Raw genomic sequence first — 10,819 nt, 5'->3', positions numbered from 1 at the left:
CGTGTGGCTTGGCGCCTCATGAGTTCTGATGAGGGGGACATCGCTCTGGCCCAGGAACCCATTTCTCACAGGGGCAAGGTTAAGAACAGGACTGGTGGGTGGGAGCAGCGGGTCTGAATCCGCAGTGCGGCCCCCTCCCGGGGGAGAGACCAGAACCCACAACAGAGGGAGATGAGGGATAATGTGGCTTGAGGGAATCAGTATCCCCAAGAGGTGTCACAGTCATCAGCCCCGTATTTACACAGAGAAGGGCCGAGGGTTTGCCCAGACAAGACTGGTTCAGCCTGTACTCCTAGCACTGCCCACATCTTACTCCTCACTAGACTTGGGCTTGGCTGGACCTTGGGGCTGGGGTGCGAGGCTGAGTCAGGGCTGGGATTTGGATGCCAGGATCCCAAACTCCACTGAGCTGTTGTGGGGAGATTTCAAATCCATAGGGTGGAAATCTCCCTGGATCATCTGACCTCTCGAGACTGCCACTGTCTTGAGTCAGACAGTTCCCTCCCCCTCCCAATGGCCCATGTGCCCAAAGCCTGTGTGAGGAAGCAAGTGAGAAGCGACAGGCTGGTGTTTTACGTCTCGGTTTTACTCGGGGCAGGAGGGGCTGTTCTACACAGAAGCACTAGCCCAGTGGCACACAAGGCTGCAGAGCAGAGACGGCTACATCTATGCGGGGAGGCTCTGGGCCGGCAGGTCAGCAGGTCACTTTCTCTCTGAAGGAAACCTGGAACGGTGTCTCGCAACCTCCGCCTGGAAGGGAGAAAGGAAATGCTGCTTAGACATCAATGACCTTCCCAGTGCCTACCCCAGGCAGGGCCGTCCTTAGGATTTATGGTGCCCTAGGCAGGATTATTAAACTGGTGCCCCTGTGCCTGTCTTGCTCTTAGCAACACAAACATAAGCTTACACTGTTGGAAAACTTGCCACATGCATGTTATTAAAACCAGTTTAACTTAATGAAGGACACTGTAATGATGATGGACTAGCACTAAAGAAGTAGAACTATAGAAAAAATTCTGATTTGACAGAATGATGCAAATAATATAATTTTTTTAATTTGTCAACATTTTATTGGAAATTTCTATGAAGAGGTATTGAAACAAGGATTAGTTTTTAATTAAAAGCATCTTTCTGGCTTTTTTGGCTGCAAAATCAGTAATAATGTCATTGTATGACAAAGACAAAGTGATGTCTTGTTTGATTGCAAGAATAGCAAGACCAGTCAAGTGTTCCTGACTCCTTGTAGAGCGGAGATAGTTTTTAATGAGCTTTAGTTTTGAGAAGCTCCATTCTCCTGGTGCTACTGTTACAGGAATTGTCAGTAGAATACGAGTGGCAACGTACACATTAGGATATATGTCAACAAGTTTGCTGGTATGAGTAAACTGTACAATGTCCATTATCGATTTTGCATGTGGCAACATTGATGACAGTGTCCTCAATTCTTCATACAGTTCAAGTCCATTTAAATCAAAACGATCGCCGTGCTTCAGGAGGCTCTCTACGTCAGGGGTCCACAACGCGGTGCCTGCGGGTGCCATGGAGCCCACAGGGGCCTCTCAGTGCACCTGCGTACTGGCTGGTGGATGAGCATCCGCCGAAATTCGGCGGCATTTCGGCAGCGACTCCTCTGGATGACGCTGCTTGCCGCCGATAAACAGTGTCAGCCAGAGGTGTCGCCGCTGAAATGCCGCCGAAATTCAGCTGATGCTCGTCCACTGCCACAGTCCTTCGTCTGGCGACCACTGCTCTCGGTTCTTGCACTTTGTCATTAGTTGCTCTTGTTTTCCTATTTCGTTGAATTTAGTCCCGCTCAGCCCACGTACCAGCTGAGTGAATGGAACCCCAGGCCGACAGTGGCTCAGCCAGGGTATCAGCCCCCGGCCTGCTCAGCCCACTGCCAGCCTGGGGTTCCCCAGGCCGGCAGTGGGTGCTGAGTGGGGCCGGCAGCCGGGACCCCGGGTGGCAATGGGGCAGCAGCCAGAACCCCAGAGCAGCGTGCCATCGAAAATCAGCTCATGTGTGCCGTAGGTTGCCGACCCCTGCTCTATACATTAGTAAGGAGATGAGCATATTACAGTTGTTGGAGGGCTCTTATCAGGAGTAACAGGCTATAGGAAAGTCAGTCAACATTTTTTGTTTCTCTGATGAAAACTGGCCCACTCCCTTCCCCATACCAAACTTGTCACAAATAATTGCCAACAACTTAATTTTCTGTTTTTGGCTAAAATATTGATTTAAAAAAAATATTGAAATTGAATTCGGGATTGTTAGCAAGCTCTTTTGGCAAACAAAGTTGTTAATGACAATCTAAATGGCAACTCAGTACTGCTTTCATGTTTGGTTCACCCCCCAGCCTGCTGGTCCAACAGCTGCAGTAGAGGAGGAGATAGGTGGAAAACTGCAGGACCCCAAAATCCACCTCTTGGGGTGCAGAGTGGCAACAGCAGCAGCAAACCCTCATCTCCGATCACATGCCAATGAGCACCACCGCCAGCCCAATGACCATGGTGAAGTTAGCACAGCATCTGATCTCAGGGACGGGGCACCCATGGAGCCACAGCAGCTCATCCTGCCCTGTGTAGCTACCCCTGGGATGAGATGGATCACTGCCAGCCCAGGGGAGCGATGCGCTCCCCAGCTAGGGTGACCAGATCCAGATGTCCTAATTTTATAGGGCCAGTCCCAATATTTGGGGCTTTTTCTTATATAGGTACCAATTACCCCCACCTAGGGTGACCAGACAGCAAATGTGAAAAATCGGGACGGGGGTGGGGGGAATAGGAGCCTATATAAGAAAAAGACCCAAAAATCAGGACTGTCCCTATAAAATCGGGACATCTGGTCACCCTACAGGTGAGTTCCTTCCCAGAGACCCCAGCAGCCCATCCCCTCCCTCAGACTGTGTTGCATTCGGCTCTCTTTAGGACTCAGCAGCCCTGCTCTTACATGCTCCACTGCTTCCCGTCTGTCCGGGCTCCTAGCAGAGCGGTGCCCCCAGACCTAGTGGTGCCCTAGGCGGCTGCCTGTTCTGCCTATGGCTAAGGACGGCCCTGACCCCAGGACTTGTAGCATAGCCAGCAGCCTCTCCCATAGCTGCTTAGCCCAGGCCAGGACTTAGGGAGACCCTGGGTGGTGACACAGAGCCAGAAAGACCCATGGGGTCTGTCAGTGTCCAACAACCCTGAATCCCTTTCTATTCATCACAGCCCTGTCCTGTCTCTGCCACCAGGGCCCCACGCGCCCTTTAACGAGGGGACAGACATATTTTTGGTGAGCTCCAATTTGGGCCAGAGCAAAAAAATTCCTTGTAAGTCAGTGGGCGATCCCTGCATGAGCCCGCCTGGCAGTGTAAAGGCCGGCAGTGTTCGGCACATCCCACGCTGGAGGCAGGTGCTGCTCCTGCTGGGAAAGGGTTAACTGGCTTCTACTAACTCTGAGGTGGGTGATTCATTCCCTCCCCCACCCGGAAATAAGGGAGGTGGGTGTGGTTCTCTAGAGAGAGGATCTAGGGTGAGGACTGAGCAGTCCTGAGGGAGGAGCTGGAGAAGCAGGCTGAGATGAACTTTATGTTCATTTTGATGTTCAGAGGGAGGGTGCCTGTGGGCCATGGCTCAAGCAGCAGGCTGGGAATGGCACTCGCTCAGAGAGAGCCTCTCTAAAGGCACACGCTGTATGAACACCTCTGGCGCGCTCTCCAGTCTGGAGCAGTGGAAGAGAAGCCACCCCGGAGAAGGGATCCTACTCACCTATGCAGCCTCCGTCATGCATTTGTCTGGGGAGAGAAGGACAAACAGAGATCAGCTGCCATGGGCACCCGCCTTTGGAGAGCCCCACTGGCCAGAACCCATGGGGGGAACCCAGCCTGAGCCTCTGCTTAGGGCTTCCCTGGGCTGTTAGCCAGGTGCAGCAAAGCTCAGCAAGGGGTGCAGTTCCTTCTTGCTCATTTGCTGCTAGTTATAGCAGATCCAGCCCCACCAACCTTGGGAGCTGGTGTGGGGCTACCTGGCTTCCCACACACCTCAGGTGAGTTGTGGGGCAGAAAGCAGAGAGCCTCCCTGCCTCCAGGAAGGGCTGTGAGAGCCGAGAAAGCCGGTCCACCAGCACTTCCCGCGAGGGAGCACTGCCTTCAAGGACCAGCTGTCATAGGCACTGGCACGTGCAGCAGGCAACTGACATTTGTTTAAAGGTGTGTTGAGTGGAGCCTCTTCTGTTCCCATTAAAAAGAGACAAGCCCAATCTGAGGCACAATTAAATGTCCCTGGGATTGGAATAGCAGAGAGCTGCAGGTCGTGATTGAGGGGCGTGGGCCGAGCCGTGCGGGGTTCGGGGCGGGGGCGGAGGGGCGTGGGCCGAGCCGTGCGGGGTTCGGGGCAGGACCGGCGGGGGGTCGGGCCGGAGGGGCTGGGCCGAGCCGTGCGGGGGCGTGGGCCGAGCCGTGCGGGGTTTGGGGCAGGGGCGCAGGGGCAATGGCAGAGGGATTAGCAGGGGCACTGCAGTGCTTTGCTTTGCTACTGCAGGAAGCTTTGCGGTTTGTCCACACTGTGCCTGTCCCGGGCCGGTCCCATTAGTCCCAGACGTTGCTGGGCCTCTGTCCAGGGAGCAGGACCTGCCCTGCCTCCTTTCCAATGGGTTTAGCTACTTTAAACTTATTTGGCGACTAGACGTCACCTCTGTTCCACATCCCCGTGCCCTCAGGAGACGGCTGGGCTGCTGCACTAGGGCTGAACCTCACAGCTCGTGGTCACTCCTGCGAGCAAGAGTCAGCAAGATTTTTTTGTCTGCTGTGGTGGGGCGAGTGCAGGTGCTGGGTGCTCTGGGCGAATCCCTCGGTCGGTCTCCTCTGCCCTCCAGTGTGTGCAGAGAGCTGAGCTCCTGCGAAACTGGGTCTGGGGGCTGACGGACCTGCCAGCAGTGAGGATAGGCCCTTGCTGCTTGGTGCGCCTGATTCCCCTAGCGCAGCCCGGGTTCCTGAGGGGCTGGCACTACAGTCCAGCATCCTTCCCAGTCCAGGCAGGCTAAACTCCAGACATGGAAGAGTCCCGTTTAGCGGAGGGTTTGCGGAGAGGTGAACGCTGCAGTCCCCTCGGACGCAAAACCAAATGCCAAAGAGAGCAGCAGCTAATCCAAAGTGTGGGTCAGCTCTTCGATAGAGCTCGTGGACCGGCTAGGACGTCACTCCACATTCAATCCTAGCCTAGGGCCCAGGAGCAGGGAGCTTTACGTTGCTCAGACAACGGGGAGCATTTCCTGGCCGTATGTGTAAGAGTCACAGGCTCCTTCAAGTGATGGTGCTTGGCCAATGCTGCCAAGTGGATCAGCAGTTCCCCCTCTGGTTCAGAGCAATGGAGGCAGCGTCCAGCACGGCTGGAGTCACTGGATAATTAGGGGAATGTGTACAGTGCCCGTGAGTTTCAGGGACACTGTGCGCCTCCATTTCCAATCGAGTCAGCAGGGGCCAAATTCAGCAGCCTCTCTTTGGACACAGATTGCCAGATTGAGGCACCTACATAGGACAAGGCTGGGCTGGACCCTAAGTTCCCTCTAAGCTGCGTGGCCGCCCTGCAGGCTATCAAGGGCCACACAGGTGGGGAGAGGCATCTCTCCCCTGGCCCCGGCCTTAGAGCTGCCAGGCCGGGGGAAAGTGCCTCTCCCCTGGCCCCAGGCTGCTACGGCCGGAGAGGGCTGGGGGGAGTTCTGTCTCCACACCGCAGCCTCGGGGAAGCCTGCAACCTGAACTCCTCATCCCCAGCCCCACCCTAGACGCACACCCCCAGCCAGAGCCCTCACCCCCCCACACCCTATCCCTCTGCCCCAGCCCTGAACCCCCTCCCACACTCCACACCCCTCAGCCCCACCCCTATCACATATCACCTCCATATTGGTGCACATGTCACTCCGCACATGGATGTAAAAACTTAGAGGGTACGTTGGCTCGAGCTACACGGCTGGGAACAGCACACAAGCTATCTGCATTGCAGCCAGGCTTGCCAAGTGCCCCCTGGGCTCCCCTGAGCTCCACGGGGCATTTCTCCCAATCTTATCTCTTGTCTTGTTTACCTACGGTTTGTTCTTACCAGTTTTTGGCAGCAGGAGAATAGCGTCCTCTGGGAGCCCCTGCGCCAAGGAGAACTGGGTGAACTTCTCCTGTAGTTTGGGGTTCAGCTCCGTAGTTCTGCCTGCAGCCAGGGAAGCAAGATGCTCGGGGTGAGAGTGAGCCCCGCCCGCTACAATCAGCCCGTCCATGCCAGCCTGTTTGTCAGCACTAGGCACCAGAGACCCACAACCCAGGGTCTGTGTCCGGCAGCCTCACCAGCGAATCCCCTTTCTGTGCATCACAACCAGCCTTGCCTCAGCTTGGGACACAACAGCCACTGCCCTGCCACTGGGCTCTGAGGCAGAGCCTCTGGTTCTGCAGGGCCCCAGGACCCCAGCCAGCTCCTTCCTGGGGATAAGCCCCCACCTCCTCAGGGCAGAGCCTGCAGAAATTCAAACCAGAGCCATGTGGAGTGGAAGAGGGTGTCTCTCAGATGGGGGGCCGGAGGGCTGGAGCGGAGCTCTGCGTGTCTGCTGGCAGGACAGAGGTGCCGCCCCTGGGCCACGTACCGTACAGAGTCACCACGATGGAGGTGTCGGTGCCCTTGAACTTCTTGGCGTACAGCAGGGTGTACTCGTCGTAGTTGGTCTCCACCACACGGATGTCGTGCTGGCTGCCCCAGCCTGCAGGGGGCATGGACAGAGGTGCAGGGCAGAGATGAGCAAGCACAGATACCAGTGCATATATGGAGCGGGGCTCCCCCCAGGCCTGACACCCCCAGCTAATGAGCGGAGCTCCCCCCCCAGGCCTGACACCCCCAGCTAACGAGCGGGGCTCCCCCCCAGGCCTGACACCCTCAGCTAATGAGTGGGGGGGGCGCCGCCCCGGAGCTGGTGTAAACAGGCATTGCCGCCAGTGGAGCGGAGTCGATTCATGCCAGCTGGTAGGGAGGCCACACCCCCGATTCTGAGCCCGACAATCCTCTCTTTGGGTGGTTTGTCCCCCATCTGGTACTGAGACAAAACCGCACGTGGTTTGCCCGATATTGGACTGGTTACAGCATTTAGAAGAGCCCTAGGCCAGGGCACGCTGGCCGGAGCAGGCAGAGCGCTCCTCAGCATGGTGCCCCGTGCAGCGGGACTTGGAACGCCCACGGCAGCATTTGGTTCTAGAGACACAATTTTGTCCTCCTAAGAGGAGAGTTAGGTGCCCCCTGCTCTGCCAATCCAAATGCTCCTGTCACTCTGCCAGAGACTCAGATGCAGGCTGGGGGGCTCTGCAGTGGTGACCCTAGAGCCCAGCATGGTCACTCGACAGATCCATGTCAAAAACTGCCGAGATGACTGAAACGCGGGGCTCTGATTAGCCAAGGTGCCCTGCACCCCCACTCCCACTGACTTCACAGCGCTCCCACCCCTGAGTCAGGCCGTGCAGAGTGTGGGTCAGGATCCAGGAAGCCAGCCCCGACGGCATTCGTTCTGGTGCCCTCTGCCCTGGCCCATTGCACGCACGCTTTCTACAGTGGCAACTGGACACCTGCGCTGGCCCCATTCTTAGGCTGAGCTCCTCAGTTGCTGCTAAATCCTTGTGCTAAATCTGCTCCCATTCAGGACTGGTCGGGAGCTGGAAGGTGCCTCTAAGGAGAAAGCTGTGGGTTTATTTAACTAATGACTCCTGGCCAACAAAGGAGCAGACTGTCCTGCTCTCAGCTGCCTGGCACCGCCCGGGGCACAGCGTGCCAGGGCAGGGCGGGATGCTGTAATGGAGCCAGCACTGCAAGCACATGCACTCACGTGGGCTGGTGTAGCTGAATCGGCCTGGCTGCTCTGTCTTGATGTAAAGGCTGTTCCTCGTCTCGCACCGATCAAACCTGGGGCAGCGCGTGGGAAAGGCAGAGAACAAGCATGTTAGTGGGCTGAGGGAAGACGATTTTCCCATTGTCCCCACCAGCGATGGAGGGAGATCCAGCGTCCAGCTGGTGGTGGGCAGTGCCTGACGCCTGGCTGGGCTCTCTTCCTCTTCCTTACACGTGTACCTGGGTCTCATCTCATACCCCTGCAGTCCACTGGCTTCCACACTGCCACTGGCACCAGGTGGAGGAGATTCAGACCCTGGGGTCTTTAAAACCAGCAGCCCCTGGGCTTGGGAGGGACACAGGTGTCTCCTGCACTCTGGCATCTGAGCCTTCAGCTCCCACTGGCTTCAGTGGAAGCTAGGGCCAGTCAGTACCTTGCAGGGACCAGTGTGGGGGGACCCCCTATGGCCACTGCTGGGAGAGCTGAAATTCCCCCAAACTCCACCAGCCAGACCCCACCCTTGGGTGCACAGCAAGCTGAGCGGTGCGACCCCCATGCTGCTGCCTTTCCCATACTGCTGAGAGAACCCCAAAGCCCCTCTAGGGGGCACAAGAGCCCAAGCTGGGATCCTCCGGCACTGGCCAAGGAAATCTGCTCACACAGCAGCTTCACAAAGATCGGCTCCGCTTTGGATGTGCTGAGCCTGCTTGGCAAGGACTCTGGGTTCCTGGCCTGGCTGCTGGATACCAGGACTCTCTACGCTGGCAGAGTGTGAGCTGGAGCGAGGCTCCGTGTCAGATATCGCCCCCCAAGCTGGCAGAGTCACGTGAGCCCTTACTGCCCCCAGTTACCAGCTCCTACAGCGCATCTAGAGAGCCAGGCAACCATCCCATCACCTGGCATCCACATCGCATGGCAGGGACAGGGAATCAAGGAATCAGGTCTCCTGGGATCTTTCCCAGCTCTGACACTGACTCGCTGTGTGACCTTGTCCCTGCCCCTCTCTGTGCCTCAGTTTCCCCATCTGTGAAATGGGTGACCCTGACTGATTTAATGGTCGTGGGAGCTAATTAATGGCTCCAGAGTGCTTTGAGATCCTCGGATGGGAGGGCAAAGTGTTGTTTGGACCCCCACAGGAGAGCTTTCTGTCTGACCCACCACAACCCATGTGGGCAGCAGCCCCCCCACAGTAGTTGAAACAGAGCCTGCCGGGCTAAGCTGGGAATCATAACTGAGAGGAGCAGTGGGGTGGAGACCCAGGGGGAATCCAGGGCTGGGGCAATACAGAATGTCAGGTGCAGAGTATTCCAGGGAAACCCGACCCCTCCCTCCCATGGCAGGGACAGGATGCTGCGCCCGGCAGCGCCCCCAGGAAGGGGGTAGCAGCACTTTCCAAGAGCTCCTGGCTGGGGCCTGCTGCTTGGACAGGGCCAGGCTGTGACTGACACCCTGGAGGCTCCAGGAGGGGCTGAGCCACAGGCAGCCAGATCCCCCACAAGAGTCTGGTCAGCTCGGGGGGCTGGGCTTCTGCTGCACAGGGCAGTTTGCACCCAGAGGTGCTAGGAGGGAATGATCGCTGCACTCCCCGAGCCCAGGCCCTGGGACTGAGCACTGCCCTCGCTCCAGGGCGTAACAGGGAGGAGAAGGCTGCTTGGCCCCCCACTCCCAGACTCACAGACAAGGGGCACCAGACACGCACTGTCCATGTCAAGATGGGGACAGGACCCCAAGCCCACCTGGGGTCTCCCTGGGACTGGTGAGAGCATCCCTTGGCTGAGGGACCCCCAGCGCCAGCTGGGCCCTGGGAAGGGGGTGGGATGAGCCTTTGCGAGGTGGGAATGATGCCCTTCCCTCTCAGGCAGGGCAGTGGCTCCAGTGGCACCGCAGCCTTACTTGGGGTAGGTGGAGGTGACATTCAGGTTCCCATCTGCTGTGGATGTGACGACCGTGGTGCACATCTTCAGCACCTGCTTCTTCTCCATGAACCACCTGGAGCTGGAGGCCAGGCCGATGCTATACCACTTCCCTGTGAACTGCACACAGCCCCCAGTCACCACAGGCACGGCCAGGGCAGCGAGCCCAGGGTCCTGCCTTGGGTTACACCTGCTTCAGAGGAAGGTGTAAAAACCTCCCTATTGGCTGATTATTGGGAATAACCTGCCCACCTGGCTCTGCTCAGCCCCAGACAAGCGCCACCCACCCCTCTAGAGATGACCAAGCTGCTCGCCTCTGCACAGCCTCACCCACTGGAGGCTCAGCAGCTGAACCTGGATCCAAATGTTCCAGCTGAACCAGAACCCCAGATCCAAACACACTCTCAACTGGGGGGAGGGGAGTTCAGCACCCAAATCCAGCGTGGGAGCCCGATTCTCAGCTGGGCGCCAGCCACCTTCATAGGGGCCTGAACCACCCTCTGCTCTGAATTGCCCTGCTCTTGGGACCGGTTGGAATCAGGATCCAGATCCATCCCTGCCTCTGAAAAGAGAAGGAAGGGAGCCAATCCCCTGGGCCTGGGCACACACAGGACGGGCCAGGTTACCTTCTCCTGCTGAAAGTCGGGTTGTACGGGGACTTCCTCCTGCCCCTGGAGAGCACCAACCAGGGCCAGCCCCAGGAGGCTGAGCAGCGTGGCCTGCATGCTTCTGTCTCTTCCCGTCCCTGTGGCCTTTGGAGCTGAGCTCTCGGCAGAGCAGAGGGAGAGAGGCAGGCTGTGTGAGCAGGAGCCCCAGCAGAGCCCCTATTTATTGGGAGGCGGCTGACATCCAGGGTGGGATAACAACCCTAGCAAATGCCAGCCCTCATCACGCCCCTGCAGAGCTGGTTACGCAAGAGGGAGGGAGCCAGTGAGCAGCAGGCTCTGAAATGCAAAGGGCAGGCTGGGGGCTGGGCACCCACAAACTGCTCCCTGCTGTTGACTTTAGCTATTTGCCTCCCAATGCCAAAAACTCTCACAGCAGAAACAGTGGCTCCTAGCCAGATTTGCAAC

General features: G+C 57.5%; 1 protein-coding gene across 1 annotated transcript; it reads right to left on the bottom strand.

Annotated features, from left to right (window-relative positions):
• Positions 1-569: 569 nt before the first annotated feature.
• On the bottom strand, positions 570-10,544 carry PTGDS (prostaglandin D2 synthase). Its single transcript, XM_044993137.1, has 7 exons — positions 10,373-10,544; positions 9,727-9,866; positions 7,831-7,907; positions 6,607-6,720; positions 6,078-6,179; positions 3,750-3,775; positions 570-750 (listed from the first exon to the last, which is right to left on the bottom strand). The coding sequence occupies exons 1-6, from the start codon at positions 10,469-10,471 to the stop codon at positions 3,750-3,752; spliced, it is 558 nt and encodes a 185-aa protein (XP_044849072.1). The 5' UTR covers positions 10,472-10,544; the 3' UTR covers positions 570-750.
• Between the last annotated feature and the right edge of the window lie 275 nt (positions 10,545-10,819).

This window comes from Mauremys mutica, chromosome 18, assembly GCF_020497125.1.
Source record: "Mauremys mutica isolate MM-2020 ecotype Southern chromosome 18, ASM2049712v1, whole genome shotgun sequence".
NCBI classification, from domain to species: domain Eukaryota; kingdom Metazoa; phylum Chordata; order Testudines; family Geoemydidae; genus Mauremys; species Mauremys mutica.
The sequence above is the reverse complement of the archived record's forward strand: the minus strand, read 5'-3'. Positions and strand labels throughout refer to the sequence as shown.